At 36.8% G+C, this 20,004-nt stretch overlaps 1 protein-coding gene across 16 annotated transcripts in view; it reads left to right on the top strand.

The window, feature by feature from the left end:
• FBXO38 (F-box protein 38) overlaps positions 1–20,004 on the top strand; it is a 55,405-nt gene that overhangs the window by 12,393 nt on the left and 23,008 nt on the right. For all 16 annotated transcript variants that reach the window (XM_070569233.1, XM_008523321.2, XM_070569238.1 and 13 more), the window contains 10 exons: positions 621–754; positions 3,607–3,770; positions 3,980–4,145; positions 6,883–7,020; positions 8,227–8,364; positions 10,851–10,944; positions 11,932–12,062; positions 15,548–15,718; positions 17,549–17,691; positions 18,502–18,712. In XM_070569233.1, coding sequence (XP_070425334.1) covers positions 621–754; positions 3,607–3,770; positions 3,980–4,145; positions 6,883–7,020; positions 8,227–8,364; positions 10,851–10,944; positions 11,932–12,062; positions 15,548–15,718; positions 17,549–17,691; positions 18,502–18,712 — 1,490 coding nt within the window. The remainder of the gene's footprint in view (positions 1–620; positions 755–3,606; positions 3,771–3,979; positions 4,146–6,882; positions 7,021–8,226; positions 8,365–10,850; positions 10,945–11,931; positions 12,063–15,547; positions 15,719–17,548; positions 17,692–18,501; positions 18,713–20,004) is intronic.

Below are 20,004 nucleotides of genomic sequence, written 5' to 3'. Positions count from 1 at the left end.
TTTAGATGAGGTGTTCTCACTTCACTCTTATGCAATACTTTTATCAGAGTGTGTGACCTAAAAGATAAAAGATTTAGGAGAAAAATTGTACACTATAAAATTAGTATACATATTTGTTGACAGAGAAGGTACTATAGTTTCTAGAACAGGGATGGTGTTGAGAGGGACCAGAGAGAATTTGTTTAGCACTACAAGAATGTGTTCTATAAAAGCTATGAAATATTATTGACCATGTTCAAATTGATCAGTTCTCTCTTGTCTTTCCCACATTCCCTTATCAACATACCTTGAAGTACACTAAGATTTTTTTTCTTTCTGTTTCTTTTTTTTTGTTTTCGAGATTTCATTAGTCCACAAAAACTTTTTAAAAGCAGCAAGGCAGGTTTTATCAAATGCCCTATGGATGGAGCTCAGTACTTTATTTGGATATTTGAGTATTTGCTGACTTACCTGTTTTTAGTAAAAAGCTACGTATGCATGTTAATCTTAAAACCCTGTGAATATTCCTAAAGTCTCATTTCATTTGAGGGGTGGGTGAATGGAGGAAGGAAAAAAATAACCTGTCAGTGAAAGGAAGTACTTACCCACTTGATAAATATAGGTTTCTTTCTCTCATAAAGGTACCTCCCTCTGCAGGATATCATGTGTATGGAATGTCTTTCTCGGAAGCTAAAAGAAGCGGTGACCCTATATCTGAGAGTTGTGAGGGTTGTGGATCTCTGTGCTGGGCGGTGGTGGGAATACATGCCAAGTGGTAAGTGGATTTAGCCTGTAAGGTACAGTGGAGCCCTGCCCGAATCTAATAATAATGTTCCGTCAGACGTTACTTGCTGTCTTGAGATAGGCAATCTGTCACCTTGTAGATCAGAAGGCAGGATTTTATCTAAATTATTTAGGTTGGTTTAGGTTGATAAAACGCATTTTGCCTGAGGCTTTGCTATTGTAGTAATGTGTTGTTTTCATTTCCTCCTCCTTAAGAAACTGCATCAGCCCAGTAGTCCACAAATATATCATTAGAGAATACTTATTGATTAACTAAATATATATCTGTCACATTAAACCAAGTGTCATTTGTCCTAAGATGCAGGTTTTCATAGTTTTCCTGTACCCCTTAATGGCACTGTCTAAGTAAACAAATATTTATCTAATTTTGCAGAGCTGTTCTAGTAGACCACAGAAATTACAGTTCTGGAACTTTCATTTATTTTAAAAGGCCTGTACTAGGTCTTGGAGATTCTTAAGGCATTGGCCTTGCAGGTGAAGAACTGAGAGTTAGCGGCCTAACCACAACAAATGGATCTCAGGGAAGGAGACCATCAGAAAAGAAAGTTGATGACTTTAATTAAGTAGAACACACCTGAAATGGATTACTCTTCTTTTCAGTTAACACCAGTCATTAATTAGTGCCCTTTAGTTACAGTTGTTTAGCAATTTTAAATGTCTTTTTTAACCACCTTTGTTAACAATATCTAGATCCTGATATTTCGAAAATGTGATGAGTCTGGGTGGGGGGTGCTTAATAGAAATGAAGTGCTGAGGAGATCATTGTTCTGTTCTGTTGTGTGGAACAGGACAGACTACCTCTGGAATAGTGGAATATTACAGTTTGGGGTGTTATAGCCTTTCAAGAGGGTCTTCAGTCAACTGATAACTCTTATCTGTTGGCCAGAGTTAGTTATCAATATATACCTTTTTGTGAAGAATATTGCAAAGACCTGAGGCTAGAACTTAGCTTGGTGGGAAACAAACCACAGTTGTCTTCAAATTTTTTTAAAAAAAAACTGTCCTAAAGGAAAAGGATTCATCTTATTCCAGAGAGTGATCATTTATAGCAGGAAAGAAAAAAATTAGAGCAGTGTGAAAATGACTGTCATTCCTTATATTAGATTTCCTATAACAGGTTATGCCAGCAGGAATTCTGGAGGTGGGATTAATGCAGTAATAAAGAGGCAGGGTAGCAGACCTCCCCTGTGAGATCTCTGCCTCTTATCAAATTAGTGAAGAATTTGTCTACAGGTTGCTGACTTCTTTTAGACTGTGATAAATATTTGTGAGCCCAAGCCTTCCCATCCCTGCAATGAACATAAAAGGGAATCAAAGCAAGGAGTCTCTAGCCTAGAGTAAGATCTCACTAACGCTGCTTACTAATGCTGCCTGGCCCGTTCTCTAGTCAAACCCTGATTCGCTGTATGGTGATGCTAACTAAGGTTTTTATGTAGTACTTTATGGTTTACATATGTGATCTCTTTGGATTCTCACACTATCTCTGAAAAGAAGGTGGAAATTTACCCATTTTTTGGTGACAGGCAATGTGTAATGTACAACAAAAGAGCATGGACATTGGCGGTGGTCAGACTTGGTTTTGAATTCTGGCTCTGCCACTTGGTAGCTTTTAAACTCTTTCAAGTTCATTTTTTACATTTGTAAATGGGTGATAACCTTTTTCGTTGAGTTGTGAGAAAAGATGAGAAAACATGTAAACACGTTGAATGGCTCAGTCAGTAAAGGTTACTATACAAGATATTAAGAAGAACTGTTATTATAATTAGAGACTGAGTAGTCTGAAGTCCCTTCTTACTCTTCAGTTTTGTGATTCTAAAGTTAACATATCTGAACTAGCCCTATACAAATAGAACAACTTTTGAAAACTTTAGTGATTTGGGGCTTTATTTTTAGCTTGAGAGTTAATATTTTTATTTGTCATTAGTGAGCAGATAGTTGGCTTTCTGACAGCCTTCATTAAAAACAAAAAGCCCCAGTGATAGATAAAGCATCATCTGGATGAGACTTGTCTTCCTCTTTATCTCACCAACAGCGCCTGCTGTGGAAGTCACCTGCCTCTCTCTCTTCCCATCTGGTTGATTCCCACTATGGAGCGCAACTCCCCTCAGATAAATAACTTTCTGTCAGCTCAGCATCCTCTCAATTTGGATCACTTATGTTCTGTTAACTAGTTTACATCTATCTCTTTCAGAAGAATTAATTGTCTAAAACGTCCAAGAAGTGATAGTTAAGCAGAGGATAGTAATTGTTAGGAAATGGATGGACTAAGAGAACCTAATTTGAGATGGTTTTTAGATTATAGCTGTGAGCTTCCTGAAGATGAGGATCATATCTTCCTCATTTTTTTTAGTTGTGTGCAGAGCCCTAGAGGTTTTATGGACCAGAGAACATCTTTAGGGGAGGAGGAAGTTGGTGTTGATTAGGTAGGTAGAGGAAGGTGGTGTTGATTAGGTAGGTGGTCCATCCTCACCCACCAATCAAATAGGTCCAAGTTATCTGAATTAAAAATGTATTGTTCCTAGTCGAAGATTTCAGTGCCTTAAAAGCAGCAGCAGCAACAAAAAAGGCAATAGTAAATTAAAAGCCTCAGTTATAAGGTATTAACTCAGATTCTAAGTGGAGTTTCTGACATACTTCCTCTGTCACTAAAGGGATATATTTTCTTTTTTAACCATTTGTTCAGCTGTAGTGTCAGCCTTATGAAAATTTTAAAAAGAAACCTCTTTTTTCGTTGTTTAAACTTTTCATAAAAATTACAAGTGCCTAGTAAATGTTGATGAACAGAAAGATGAACTTGGCTCTAAATACTTTTGAACTTCTCAGGCTTCACAGATTCCAGTTTTCTAACACTATTGAAGAAGATGCCAGACGTCGAACAGCTATATGGCCTTCACCCTAGATACCTTGAGAGGCGAAGGGTACGGGGCCATGAGGCTTTTAGCATTCCAGGAGTTCTGGAAGCTTTGCAGGCATGCCCAAACTTAGTGGTGAGTGCACCTGGTTGAACATTTGACGTTAACTGATTGATAAAATAATAAATCAAAAGAATGATAGAACATGTTCACTCACATGCACATCTCATCCATAACAAACTTAAGTTCCATTGCATACTTAGCATCTTTTATGATACAGAAATAGAAGCTTTGAATGCTAAATTAAAAGCCTTTCTTATGCTTGCTTTGACATTATTTTCTAGGGTGTGGAAACTTCTCATTTGGAATTGGTAGAATCCATTTGGACATATATGCCACATGTTCATATTTTGGGGAAGTTCCGTAATCGTAATGGAGCATTTCCAATTCCTCCTGAAAATAAACTGAAAATTCCTGTAGGAGCCAAAATACAAACTTTACATTTAGTTGGTGAGTAGATGTTTCTTGGGTCACTTGTGACTCCTTGAAATGCCCTATAACAGAATATTCAGTGAAAGGGAATGAGAATTTTAGCAATGGCTTTATTGATTGATGATGGCAAAAGAAATGCTTGTGAGACTTGTATAAAAATTTAAATTTCTCATTAAAGAGTCCTGGCAGGAGGGGAGGGGTGTGTTTGAGAGAAATGCTGCTTCACAACCAATCTGTTCCCTTTTTGAAGACAGTTTGAGTGGTTTTGAAAGTTCTTGGGTTTTTCTATTTTTTACAGTGAGCCAGAATCCTGCCCTGTTCTCTAATATCCACTTTTGGTCCTACTTCTGCCCTCTAGAGGAGAGTTCTCCAATACAACTTTCTGTGATGATGGAAATGTCCCATATTTGTACTATTCATTATAGTACCTACTGTGGCTAGTGAAACAGAGGAACTGAATTTTTTATTTTATGTTAATTTATCAAATAGCCACATATAGCTGGTGGCTACTTTATTATATAGCTCACCTCTAGAACATTGCAGAATGAAAAATCCTAGATCGCTCTTAGTTTAGTTGTATTTTCTCCAAACAGAAAATTCCCCTTTCTTCTACAAACCAGATCCAACGGAAAACTCTGCTACTTCTCTTTTTCCCTGAGAGATGGGGATGGGGTGGTCTTTTTCCAAAGCCACCTTATTTGCAATGGTCACAGTGTGCATTCTCCATCTAAATATTCTCTGAAATTATATCCCAATAATTCCAACCTAAGTAAATGATAATTGGAGATATTTTTTCAAATTTAATGTCGTCTTTGGCTTAGATTGCTGAAAGGAATTTGGGGGGAATCCTGATACTATCGTCTGAAGTTTTATGTTTATTTATTAAATATTTTATTCAAAATATACATATTGAGTGTCTGCTATGTTCCAAGCATTATTCCGGGTATTGGGGATGGTCCTGAAGAACTGGAAATCTCTGAAACTGAGTCGGGTTGTGAAGGGAGAGCAGTGGGGATGCTAAGGAGTAGGTCTTAAATCAGACTCTGTGCACCATTATGGCGAAGAGTGGAGCTCCCTAGCAGCCTTTCATTTAGAAGATCAAAGGGTGGTTCTGATTAGGGACTTGGATATCTACTTTGAAATTGCATTTTTAGTTAATAAAGGGATTCTGTAATATCTGAAGTTTATAATATAAGCTCTGTCAAATCCGAGACTGTTTTTGTATCTTTATATTTTCCATGATGCCTGTCACAGTTCATTGCAGATATAAGTACTTGGTAAATTTTGTTGAAATGCATTAATTCAATTTGATTAATTCAACAGTTTTAACACTGTGATGGTGATACAAACATGTATAGTAAATTAATGAACATGCTGGGGAAGACAGGTAACTGTGTCCTTTGTTTACAGAATGGATTTGGGGCAAACTGTGGATTGGGCAATAGGATATAACTGTCTTGTCCGGGTGCATCTCACCCTTGGTACATTGAGTTTCCCAGTCAGAACTACCACCATCATGGTAGACGCTAAACGTACCTTTGTGAGTTCTTCATCTTGAGTCTCAATCTCTACCTTGCTTCCTATACTTTTCCTCCTTTGATTTCATCCCCAGTTTTACTTCCCATCTGTTGCTGTACAATGTGTATGCTTAGGTCAAAGCTAAAGTTAACTGTACTGTTTGGGGAGGACCAGGGTAAAGAGTAATCCTTGTAGTAGAAGCATTCTGCAGAATTTAGCTTTTAAAGGACCAAACATTCAAGTACTCCAATTTTGCTTTCTCTAGTTGCTGTTGCTAACAGGACTACTGATTCAAGTTTAAAAGTTACATTAAACTGGTTTTACCAGCTACTTCTTGTTAAATGCCACCACCCTGGATCCTTTGATTTCTCTCAGAGACTTGTGTCGCTTGCTTGGCTTTTCTGTAGCCCATAGTGCTTAGAGTCTTGGGCAAGTTCCTCAAACTGCTTCCTTTCATTTAGAATTTACAAGTCACTGGTCGTCTGTCTTCTTCCGTATCTCCTGACTTTCCCTCCCCCTCTACTTCCCCTTTCTTGCAGACGTAGTCCTCTGTGGATCTGATTCCTAGTGTTAAGCCACTTTTGGATCAGAAGGATAAAATACCTTTACCAATTTGAGATATTAAAATAGATGACTGATATGTTTCTCACTTTCTCAGAGTCATGCTGACTAGCTTCTACCACACACTTACGAATCTTAAGATTCATATATTTGTTGAAACAGCTTTAATCTCTGTCTCTGAATAGCATCCAGAAACCATGATATTTAAAGCCAGCTAGCCTGCCTTTGTGCTGAGAAATTTAGTTTTCCCACTGGTGGGACAGTGGGCGTTGGTAGCCAAATAGTAATTTTGTGTATTCTTTCCACATCTTCGTAATTTTGATTTCAATAACCTATTTTCATTTTACGTCTACTGGGGAAATATATCCTGGAAGAGTTATAGAGATATGAGAAAGACTTATGTTTATAAAATGTAGAAATACTTTTAAAATCTCATCTTCCCGTGTGTCTTTTCTAAAGAAATAACAAAGTAATCTGTTTATAATTTGCTTAAATTGTTCTTTACAAGCCTATTTTAAATGAGCCAAACTTGATAGACTTTAGGTAATTTGTTCTGATGAAGATATCCACGAAGGATAAATTATCACCTTGAAAAATAGACTCTTGAACTTATCTACAGAATACAGAGTCTTTCAGTGATTTTCTTTTTTTTTTTTTTTTTGTATATATGTTTTAGGGGTGAATGTTCCTGAAATTCCTTGTATCCCAATGCTAAGGCACCTTTATATGAAATGGGTAAGACTCACTAAACCACAGCCATTCAAAGACTTTCTTTGCATCAGCTTACGAACTTTCGTCATGAGGAACTGTGCAGGTAATGGTACATAGTTGTGGTGGAATTATACACATGCTATTCTGAAAATATTCTAAAGCAAACTCCATGGCAACATTTGTAAATGAAGTTGTATTATGCTATTATTACTATTTATGTTTTGTAACTTATTCACCTTGTGAAGGTAAATGTACTTTTTGTTTCTAAAAAAGTAGACACATGATTTGTGTTTGTTAGGGAAAAAAGAAAAAAGCATCACAGTATCTCTATATATTTCTTATAGACGCTTTTGATTTTTTATAGAGTTGTTTTAATAGATTTCTGTCTTCTGTCTTTGTCTCTGTTCTAATCATTCTGCATGTAAGTAGTTGTCTGACTTGATCTACCTTAAAGCATAAAACACTGAGTTATGATACAACTATTCTGGTGAGAAATCGTCAGTGTCTCTGTTGCCCTAGAGTGTCAAATGGGAATTCTGCTTCAAAGTTTGAAATAACTTTGATATCTTTATTTCTTGATATCCTTATTTCTGATTCATTTCTGAGATACACCTTTTATCATCAGGGCTGCCTCTTCACTGTCCCCTAGGCAACCATATCAGCTTTCACCTCAGTGTCTTTCCTTATATTATATTATTGTTTCCTGGTCCTGAGATATACACTTCCTTCCTCCTTTTTACTTGCATACATCCTTCAAGTACTGCCTGTTCCAACTTAACTTGCTCTTCTCTTTCTTTTTTATGTCATACAGCAAATCTTATTTTTGTACTTGATATATTCTGCCTTTTTATCTTTTTATAATTGAGGTTAGTTTTATCTCTGTGTCAATTACAAGCTCTTTGAGGGATAGAACCTTATCTTTTGTGATCTTCCATAACATCTAATACAACACTGGTCACATACAGAGATGTTTAAATGATTGAGCTGTTTACTTGAGTGAAGGATCGAATTTTCAACTTGGCTTTTCCCTTTCGGTTATTTTGAGCTCAAAACTATTGAGACTTCAGGGAATTTACAAAAAATACTAAATCTCTGTCCAACAGTACTAAAAAATCCTTATGCTGAGTAAGTATATGGTTAACAGGCTAAGGCTTTCATTTCTTATAGGAAGTGTAAATTGCAGAGAGCCAACTACTTGGCTGTCATTTTCAAACACAGAATTTCTACGTTATTCATTTCAGCTGGTGATTTGCAAATTCATTTTTAAGGCAATTTACATTGTTTCATTGAAGTTTCTTTTTCCCCCCAGGACCCACAAACTCCTTGAAATACGTCCCTTTAGTAACAGGTTTGGCCTCTGCCAGAAACTTGGAACATTTGGAAATGGTTCGAGTTCCTTTCCTTGGAGGTCTTATCCAACATGTAGTTGAAGACAGTTGGAGATCAGGTATTTGTTTTTCTTTAAGGTTACTGAATATTTTAAAAATCAGTTTAAAACATTCATTAAGCTTTTATATAGTTTCTCTTATGAGTCTTTTTAAAAGAAAATGCTTGTTAGTGATTGCACTTTCTGTCTGGTGTATTTGGTGGAGAATAAGTAACCATGAGCATGGGCTAGTATTCATTTCCTTTTTATGCAGTGTTAAACCTTCTCAAAATAAATAGCAGAGTGATAAGGCATGTGTTCTGGCTTGTTAGTACTTTTTACTTAGTTAATAATTCATGTGGTATATTTGGAATCTTTATGAGAAATGCTATCAGGGATTTCTAGTGCCCGTTGGTGATAAGATGTGTTTTTTGACTTGGACGTCTTAGGCCTACAAAAGAACTTAGGCATTAGGACTGTTAATATTTAACATTTGTTTATTACTTTACAGTATATAAAATTCTTTCATGTTTATCACTTGGATATTAGATACATCTATCAGATGATGGCTTTTAAAAGAAAAAAATATTTTACTCTCTAGGTCCCTTAATTATAGTTTAAATAATGGTATGTAATAGAATGCACTCCACGTTAATCATCTCCTCGTTGCAACAGAAATACCAAGAAGTTTAGCTAGATAGATAATTAATAGTTGAGAACTAAAAATCTAACGTTGGATATCTAAAATATAAATGGAAATCATCAAATACCATTGGTAACAAATAGACATTGTCATTAATACCATTAAAATATGACTCGGCACTACATTTTTAGGTGTTTTGTTAATGAGGTCTGGTGTAAGTGCACTTAGTTACATTGTGTGAAGGGGCTGGAACAGGCTCCCTCACGATCAACAGCATTATTTTTATTCCATGACTGTAGCTAACAGGATAAAGTCAGAAGGGAAAAGAGGACCACAGTGGAACTACTCATTAGGGAGAAGACCTGGAGAGAGGTGCCAAAAGCTAAGAGTTTGTATAATGGTCCTAAAAGAGAAACAGAGACTTTTCTTCTCTAATAAATGTTTAAAAATGACTCTGCATTATATTTTACTTACAGAGTCAACATACCTCACACAAAAAAGCTAATTCCAGATGGATCATAGATCCAAAGTGAAAAATAAAAAATAAAATTTTTGAAAGAAAAGTTATGAGAATGTCCTCTTGACCTTCGGTACACCAAGATTTCTTAAACAGGATACCAAAAAGCCCTTACCATAAAGAAAACATTGATAAACCCTACTAAATTAAAATGAAGATTTTTTTGTTCACCAAAAGGCATAATTAAAAGAGTGAAAAGCCAAGCTACAGAGTAGGAGAAGCTATTTGCAATACAGATATCAGATAAAGGACTTGTATCCAGCATATGTGAAAAACTCCTAAAATTAATAAGAAAAAGGCAGACAACTCAATAGGAAAAATGGGAAACAACTTGAATAGAAAAGACTTCACAAAAGAAGATATCCAATTGGCCAATAAATGTGAAAAAATGAGAAATTTCACTAATCTTTAGGGAAACACAAATTAAAACCACAGTATGATACACAAGCACTGAAGTGACTCCACCTCTTCATGACTAATATGAAGAAGACAAACAATAGTGTTGGCTAGCCTGTGGAACAGCAGGACCTTTCATACACTGCTGGTGAGAGTATAAATTAATAACACCACTTTGAAGTATTATTTAGTATTTATTAAAGTTGACCATACACATATCAACAGTTGCATTCCTGGCTTTAGACTCAACAGAAGTGCATACATATCTTCACCAGGAGACTGTTCAAGATTGCTCGTAGTAGCACTGTTCATAATAGCCCCAAAATGGTAATAACCCAAATGCCTGTCAGCAATAGCATGGATAATTAAAATATGGCATATTCATTAATGGAATACTGTGCAGCAATGAGAATGAACAAACTACAGCTATATGCAGCAATGTGGATGAATCTCATAAACAAAATACGAAAGCCAAATACACAAGTGTACATGCTATGTGATTGCACTTAGAAAAGTTCAAAACAAACAAATTAATCTTTTTTGAAAATTCATTGATCTGTATACCTTAATAATTTGTATACTCTTTTTCTCTGTATGTATGTTTCAAGAACTTGGGGGAAAAAAACAGGTGAAGTTAAAGTAATGCTGATCTCATTTTATATGATATATTGGAGGTTCAAACTTTGGCCAGAAAATATCAGGATGCCTTCTTTAGAATTTCCGCATGAGCTTCTGGCTGTCTGAAAATCCCTACTTAAAAGTCTAAATAATTTGGAATAATTTTCAGATGCCATCAGAATGTCTGTTTAGAGTGTCAGTATCTGTTTCATCTCTTTTTAGGAAATGACTAGTAGTCATAATTCATCTTGAGATATTAATTTGAATGGAAAACAACTTAGATTTACTTTTAGACAAATAATTGTCATCTAGAGGGTGAATACATGCTTTACTGAAAGTGCTGTAGTCAAATGAAATGCTTATTGGTCTTGCCCCTTTCCCTCCTTCTCATAGGTGGTTTTAGAAACTTGCACACTATTGTTTTGGGAGCTTGCAAAAATGCTCTTGAAGTAGATCTTGGCTACCTCATCATCACTGCTGCCCGTAGGTATGTTTCCTCTTCACATTTTGTCTTTTGTGCTAGAATTGTATGTTTTTTCTTGTTTTACAGAAATCTGGAGGAATGTGTATATGAACTTTGACCATGTCTTGTTCAGCTCTAAAATATAGAGGAGTTGTTTAAATATCAGTGGGGCATCACTTAGTGTAGTCCTGTATTATAATGATAACCAGTTGAGCTCTGCTCCAGACCCAGCAAGCTCTGAAAGGCTGTGGTCTCATGAGAGAAAAGCAGTCAACTCTCTGGAAGTGCCTGAGAGTCCAACAGAAGTCAGCATCAATGGTCTGGTCCATGCAGCCCTCTCAGAGACCAGTGTCTCAACCTCTGCAATTTTCTAGATTGTTTTAGTTAGTTGGTGATATTTGCTATTCAGAAATCAGTATTTTAAAACAGTGTTTTCAGAGTCCTGACCTTGTAACACCTTTATATTTTTAACACATCTTCATATTACTTTATACCACATTTAGTTTCCTATGTATCAAAAGTCTACCTGTAGTTTTACTTTTGTAGTATCTTATTTAAATTGAATTAAACATTTTTTCAATTTATTCAAAAACAAAACTCCTACTTTCCATCAATAGAATATTAAGAATATAAATAAAACAAAACTGTTTCTGAGTTTAAGTAAGTAGATGTTGTTACCTACTATAGTACTATACTCTGTTAAATTGGGACTTAGCTCGGATAAAAAAGATGTTAAAGAAATAGCAGCACCAGATGCAGATTCTTACCTTGACTTAATCAGGTTAAAAAAGCGTATAACATTCTTGCTGTATAATTCATTGTTATTTAATGTAGCTTAATGTACTGCCTAAGATGTGCCCACACTTTGCAAAATGCTTTTTTAATGGAGGGGGGAGTAGTAGTTTGTGTATGACACTTCAGTAAGATAAACTTCTTTCAGAGCCTTACATTAGGAAGAACCTTTGATTCTGAGGGCTTTCGTTTTACTCTGATATGTATCTCTGTTCATAGGTTACATGAAGTTCGGATCCAGCCTTCCCTAACCAAAGATGGCGTCTTTTCTGCCCTAAAGATGGCAGAGTTGGAGTTCCCCCAATTTGAAACCCTTCATCTGGGATATGTAGATGAGTTTTTGCTGCAGAGTAAGACTTATCCCATTTTATTCCCTAGAATTGCTGAAGGGAACTTACTTGACAAACTGAAAGCTGAATTGGGCTGTGCTGTGTTTTCCTGGCGATAAGACAACTTAAAATCTTAGGTGCTCTCACTTCCTGAAAAAGAAACCTTTAATTTAAACTTGAAGTGTCAGTGATTTTTCTTTCCATTATTGCCTCTGATTTAGCATATTATAGAAAATATAGTGATTAACATATACCAAAAAAGATCCTCATCTACATTTGCTGTTGTCTCCACTTTACTGCCCGAGTTTCTCTCCCATTCTGCTTCATTTTTTTCACAGAATGTCATCCTTGGTTCCATTTGTTGAACTTGATCTGCCACACTTCTTGAAGCTTTTGATGGTCCTCTCAGATGAGGTCCCATTCCCTGCCCATGCTCTTCATTTCCATAATAAGTCCGCTGGGGGTTCTGGATTTTCCAGATAGTGTGAGCACATAATGGTCAGTATTCATTTAATGATGATTGCTGTTGGAAGGCTTGTTCACAGCATTTTCTGGAATGTATTTATAGTTGGGGACTCATTCCTTTGGGTTTGAATGCATGTCAATTCATTATTCAAACTTTTTTCCCACATGATATTAGTCAGACATCCTAGAACATTTCCATCACCAGCGTGTTTTTATTTCTGCAAGAATTAGTTTCTTCCCCATGTAATTTGCAACAAGTCTTCCTTAAACTCTCCCTGTTGTACCAGATGGCATTTTTTCTTTAGATCTAATTTGCATTCTAGAAGAACATAAGAAGGCTCAATCCCTCTGGTCAGGCAGTCAAACAACATGACTGTTGCCCTTTTTCATTTCAAATATGTCACAATAGTTGTTGTTTTGTTTTTTTTACTTTTTCCTGGTTGCAGTTCTCATTAATACAGGTGAAGGATTAAAAAATCAAATTATTATCTTCTAGCCAACTTAACACAGGAATCACTTTTAATCTGTATAGTTTTGAAAAAGATCAGCTTTTCACCAATATAGCTTTAAAATGCTAAACTAGTATGGTAATTTCATATAAACTTAATATATTTGAAATCGACCTTTTCTGGTTTTGAATGAGGTTGCTAACATCCTCTGTGTTTCTATAGTATCTTTCTAGTAACTTAACGAAATTATTAGGTTGATAATTGGTGCTCTTTCTATAATCTTGTTTTTTGTTCTTCTCAAAAGCTCAAAAACTTACCAGTTTTGTGTCTTCAAGATAGCCACATTTAGGTCCATTGAGAGATTGTCTTTGAGAGTTCTCCAGCTATTTCCCTGTAGTGTTTATTTCCCCTCAATACACAGTTTTAATAGGAAAATATTGTGCCTTTTGACTACTATTATCTTGTACTTTTCAACCTAACTTGTTTCATAGTCTTTTTTATATTTAATGGTCTCCTAGTTTTGATGTTTTTATAAGCCATTCTTTTCTTCATATTTGTTGCATTTCACACATTTCTCCTATATGCTTACTCTCCTCTGTTCCTCCAAAGACAGCCTAGGATTCTCTGTATCCGACTAGGTGCCAGATGCCTCTAACAGACTGTCTAGATAAGAATGAGAGATTCCTGCTGACACTCTTTCACTTTATCTCTTCTCAGTAATTTAGATTTTGAAGCATCTCTCCAGCGGGTGTGGATGACCCCTGGTAAAACTTGTGTCACCTTTTTGTTACAAAAGGTTTGGAAAAATATAAATAGAAACATCACCTTTGTTCCCTATACATTTATGGTAAAAAGCGGCAGTCCCAGATTGGGGAAATGTAGGTGCTGAAAAGCAGATGCTGTGTATTGGGAATATAGGAAAAGTGACTCAAGGTTGGATACTTAGAGAAGGGTTCTTTGTTGATGTAGGTTTGTGAGCTGAGAGCTCTGTGTGAAGGTGATAGGGATGTCAAACTCATTGGAAAATAGAGGTAGTATAGAGTAGTCTTCAGTGCTGGGGCTTTGGAGCTAGGAAGAGAGATGAGATTGAAGCCTGCCTGTTATTAACCTTGTGACCTTGGGCAAGTTACTTCTTAAATCCATGTTTTTTCATTTGTTAAATGGAGATAAGACTACTTGGGAAATGGTCTCATCTCCATTTAACAAATGAGAAAATGTGGACTTTTGTTGTTACAATCTCTAACACTTAGAAAACATACAGTAAATGCTAACTTTTACTTTTAGCTGATTTATTGGGCTGAAGAAAAAAGAAACAAAATTGAGTCCGAGATGATGTCATCAGGGTTTTGAAGGAGTGTGACAATCAAGAGACCCCAAGAGCAGGAACGGAGTGGTAGTCTCAAAGGGATGAGTGTAAGACATGGATTTGTCAAGTTAGGCTGCAGCATTTCTGCAGACAGTACCCAGGTTACAGGGTCAGTTCAAGATTCACCCAATCATACGGCAAGTTTTGAGTCCAAAGGGCAAAAAAAAGAAGATTTTTACCAGGAGGCTAAAGAAAATTGCTCAGCTAAGTTGTAAAGGATGGATTAAGGTATAATCTGCAAGAAATGCCTGTAAAGACCAAAAATGGGGATTATAGGAGAGAATCCGTGAACTATATGGAAAGTGACATTGGGAGAGTTTGGAGTAGATTGGTTGTTTTAAACATGTTCTAAGCTAAAAGTATAAACCTCTGCAACATGCAGGGCAGCTTCAGCAGAGCAACAGGATTTCCTGTGTACTTTGCATCAGTTGATTGCAAGGACTGTGAGGGACCTCTATTGAGTTCCTCTATCCCCAGCACCATTCTGGACATTGAACATATAACTGTAAACTGACTCAGACACGGTCCCTTTTTTCCTTCAAATTGCTCATAGTCAAGTGGACTGTCTGGAGAATAAAGGACAGGCAGATGAGAGAAATGATACTATGATGAGGCAAGGAATGAGTGTGATTTCCAGTGGCATAATCCACAACGGAGGATCCTCTTTTACTTATACCCACCCCGCTAGTCTCTGACAAGACAATAGGCACTAAAGCCCAGTGGCAGGAGTGGGTGTGTTTAAGTTAGAACTCCACTTTCTGAGGATAGACACGTATTTACTTACTGATACCATGGAACCTAAAAATGAATCTGCGTTCTCAAAGTTTACTCTTCTCTCCACATGGCCACACCTGACTCCAAAAACATGATCCTCATACTGTGAAAGAGTTACATTTTTTTAAGATTTTATTTTTCTTTTAAAAGGTAAAAATAAAACTTCACCATAAATGTGAACCAATACAATATATCCCTCGTTTTGCTTTAGCAATTTTTGCTTTCTTTTTTCATTTTCTAAATAATTGAAAATAATTTTTTCCTACCAGCTGTCCTTTGACTTTTAATGTAAATTCTTATTTTGCTACCATTCATACAGAATACCTAACCTAAAATGTACCTGAACCTGAACTTGATTGTGGACAGATGACACAGAATGATCATAGAGAGTGATCATACTGGCTGGGATGAAGACACTGAAAAGTCTTTTTGTTTTTTAATTGATTTTCTAGGCAGAATGGCTAATGCAGATCTGGTGAAGTACGGTTTGGCTGATGTGGTAGAAAATCCTGGTATCATCACCGATATAGGGATGAAGGCGGTCAATGAAGTTTTTTCCTGTATCAAATATCTTGCAATTTACAATTGCCCCCATCTACATAACCCGTACAATTGGATCTCAGGTACTGTAGGCTTGCATACGGCTATATTTTATTGGTATCGAAATAATATGTATCTTTGTTTTCTGTGAAAGGTATGAATTGCATTGCTAATGTAAAATGTAGGTATTTTATGTGGATTGTTCATACAAGTTCTGAGAATCTTTGATAACCAAGTTGGAGTATATTCCGCACCTCTTTGAACTCCTGAAATTCTCTGTCTGGAACTTTGCAGTGTCCAGGTTATGGATTCCAGGCCCTGATCCTTATATATTTTTCTATGGGCCAGGCACATAACATTAAGTGTGGAAATTGTTGCCTGGGATATTATAGTTGTTTTCTCTGAATTACTTTCAAATGGCTCATCATCTGAAAGGACAAAGTGGGTATGTATAAAAAGACTTTAATTAGGTGACATACTAAACATTAACTTGTAGTGAAATGTTCTATTGCCTTAAAGTCCTAGGCTATTTCAGGTCTCTGCTCCCCACCTAATCCCTTGTGTTTAGAAGTGTGACTTGTGCAGTTGGTGTTTTTCCTTATGGGGAGCGTTCATATTCCTCCCTGAGAGAGTAACACTGTTTCTCTTAAGGTGCTTCTTAAATGCCTAAATTCACAAACCTTTAAACAAATTCAGAGCTAGAGAATTTTCACTGTGACATCCTCTTTAACTGAATCAAGCCCCCCGCTCACTGACACCCTCAGAACAGCCTCCTCTGCTGTCCAAGTCACCTCACAGGGCTACGTTGGCTCCTCACAAAGCCTGTCTCCAGGCAGTTTTAGAGCTCAGGGCCTCTGCTGAGGTCACTCATTAGAACGGCTATGTCTCACCCACCAGAAGTGGAATTCTATTCCTGGGCCAGCTGCACCAAGAAGTTATTGTGAAATACAAATTTTAGATTGTAGCAGGTGTAGATCACTTTTAAAAAATAACATTTAGGGCTAGCCCCAGTGGCCTAGTGGTTAAGTTTGGCATACTCCACTTCAGCAGCCCGGGTTCAGTTCCTAGGCACGGACCTATACCATTTGTCTGTCAGTGGCCATGCTGTGGCAGCAGCTCACATACAAAAAGAGGAAGATTAGAAATGGACGTTAGCTTGGGCGGATCTTCCTCACCAAAATAAATAAATAAATAAATAAAATACCACTTATTAGGTTTTTGGTTTTTCTTAAATACAGAAGAGTATAAAGAAGAAAAAAAATGACCTATAATCTCATCACTCAGAACTCCTCTTAACACTTAAAACTAAAACTAATAGAAGCACTTGATAAACAATATCAAACAGTACAGAAAGGTACAAAATGAAAAGTCTCCTCTCTTCAAGAGTAACCACCATGCCTGGTTTCTTGTCTATTCTTCTAGAGATGAGTTTGTCCATATTACACCCTATACATGTATAGCATTTAAAATGATTTATATATACAAAAGGACCTTACTATGTATACACTGTCCTGTAGCTCGTTTTTTTCAGTAAGAATATTTTGGAGAGCTTTCCATATCAGTAGGCATTTTCAGTTCTCCTTCATTCTTTTAATAGCTGTGTAATGTTCTGTTAATGAGCATTTCTTTAACTAGTGTTCTGTTGTTGAATAGGCATGTAGGTTGTTGAGGATCACATTTAAATCAAGGCTGACTGGATTTCAAGTTAATGATTCCCTAGCCATCTGGTTCTCACGATGAAATTACGTAAGGAAACGTCATAGTTTAGAGTCATCAAGCTTTAGAGAAGATCATAAGATAAAAGTTGTTTAAAGAAAAAAGGATTTGAAAGTCTTTGTGACCTATAGCAAAATTCATCAGTAATGGAGAAAGTATTACTTAAATTCTCTCTGGCCATATCATTCCTTCAACAGACCACTCAAGATGGACTCGGTTGGTTGATATCAACTTAGTGCGATGCCATGCTTTGAAATTGGACTCTTTCGGTCAGTTTATTGAATTATTGCCCAGCCTGGAGTTTATTTCACTAGACCAGATGTTTCGTGAACCACCCAAAGTAAGTTAGATTTGAGAGAGCTTTTGTTTATTTATTTTGATACTCAAGGAAGAAAACAACCTGAGTGGGTTTTTTTCTTTCTAATAATATGCCTTCACAGTGTTATAATTGGACTTTTTACTTCCAGCCTCAGTGAAGGCATAGGTTGTAATAATGCATGGCCTCTTGTTCTTGTAAATGAGTACTAAGGGATTTCCAGAGTAGGGAAAGAAAAAAGTAAGTGGACAGCTGTCTCCGTCAGTTCTGTAAACTGAAGGTACGGTAAGAGCAAAGGTGAAAATTTGACCTAAGACAAAAATTATTACTCGGAGTAATTAGTTGGGAGATTAAGTCTCTAATTAGGAACCCAAAATATGAATAAGGGTGAGAAATTTATTTTGGAAATGCTTCACTTTCCTGCTATTGGTTGTATACCCTGGGAAATCTGAGGTTGCCCAGTTGTATAAAATGTTATTTTAAAACTACTTAACAATAAAACTTTATGCTCCCACTCTCACTGCGGAAAGCTCGGGATTTGAGGTCAGAGTGTACTGGGTTTCAAGTCCTAGCTCTACCACTTATTAGTTGTGTGCTATTGGATAGATCTCTTCCCATTGTGCATCTCATCATCTGTAAAGCAAGACCAATAACACTATCTTGCTTGAAGTATTGTGAGCCTTAAAGGAGGTCCTTTATGCGTATGTGAAAGTATTTCATAAATAAAGTACTATATGTAAATATTCTTATTTAAAGATGAAATGAAGGAATATTAAAAGTGAATTGTTCTATACTAACCCAAATTAATAAGCTTGTGGTTTTGTCTTGCGTTAGGGCTGTGCTCGAGTTGGTCTGAGTGCAGGCACAGGAATTGGGGTTTCCTCAGCCCTTGTGAGTAACCAGAACTCCAACAATGACAATGATAATAATGCCCAAAATAATGCCAACATCCATGACAACAATCACCATCACCCAGATGACTCAGATGAGGAGAATGACTTCCGGCAAGACCTGCAGCCAGGAGAGCAGCAGTTTGCAGCCGACGGTAACCCAGATCTTTTGTGAGCTCCAGATAGAAATGATTTTTACTTTGGATCATATTTCTCTGACTTTTCTGTTCCCTTCTCCCATTTCAGTTTGTCACTATACACATTGGGGGACCTAGCTGGCAAGGCAAATGAAAGGATAGATGACATTTCCCTGTCTGCTTGCTTTAAAGCTATCTTTGTGATGCCTCTTGTCCATAGAATCTCTAAGGGTACTTGAAGAATGGGAAAGACTCATAGATGCTCTGGGAATTAGGGTACAATGAGCCCTAGAGGCCTGGCTTAAATGAGATTTAACTTTCAGGATTTAGGCAAAGGAGCATCTTTAATATCTCCCTGACCAATATGAGTGCATTGAACTTGAATGTGAAGACAATGTTTGGATGTTCCAAGAACTCAAAAAATGAGTACCAGTCCTGTGCTGGACATTGTGTTGGGCACCTTTCACATAGGTTTCATCATCAAGTCTTTGCAACCACCCAGCAAATTAAGTACATGAGTAATAAAGATCCATTGGCCTTCGCTTATGTAGTTACCCATCCAGTTCTTTAATAGTGACTGAACACCTGCTATATGCCAACCCATGTGTTATTGGGCTTTAACTGCCCCTCTGTTGATGAGTGAGGATGAAGTGAAATTGTTTCCTTACCAAATTTTCCAGTTTCCCAATTGACCCTTAAGAACTGGAGAAGGAATCTCTTGTAACCAGTTTTTTGTTGTTGCTCCTTCACCCATTCTGTTGGGCACAGTAATTAATGAGAAATAGGGTGTCCTGATGTTATGTAAGTGCTTTTACGATGGAAAGCATACTGTGTATAGAGCGTAATTTCCTTGAGGGTAGCTCTGACTATGCAGGTCCTGACCTGTAGGCATTGTCTTCACTTTCTCACCTCATGGGTTCTCCAGAGAACTCTCCATTTTGGCTCTTGGCAAAGTCACTGGTGACTCCCTTATGAAAGCTAGTGGTCGTTTCTCTACTTTGATCTTATGTGACATCTCAGCAGCATTTATCATTGTTGCCCACTTCTGCATTCCTGAGATATTTTCTTCTCTTGGCATCTCTGAAACCATTTTCCTGCTATCTCATTGGACATACCTCCTCAGTTTCCTTTGCTTGCACCATGTCTTCTGTTCCGCTTTTGTCCTTGATCTCCCTTGTTCTCTCTATACATTGTCTCTAGATGAGTTCATTCAGTCTCACGGCTCCAGTACTAACTATATGCTAATGAATTCTAAACCTTTATTTCTAGCTTTGATCTTTCTACTTTTTGAAGTAGTTGCAGTTATATCC

This window comes from Equus przewalskii, chromosome 13 (assembly GCF_037783145.1).
Source record: "Equus przewalskii isolate Varuska chromosome 13, EquPr2, whole genome shotgun sequence".
In the NCBI taxonomy this organism is placed as follows: Eukaryota; Metazoa; Chordata; class Mammalia; order Perissodactyla; family Equidae; genus Equus; species Equus przewalskii.
This window is presented reverse-complemented; position numbering and strand designations above follow the sequence as displayed.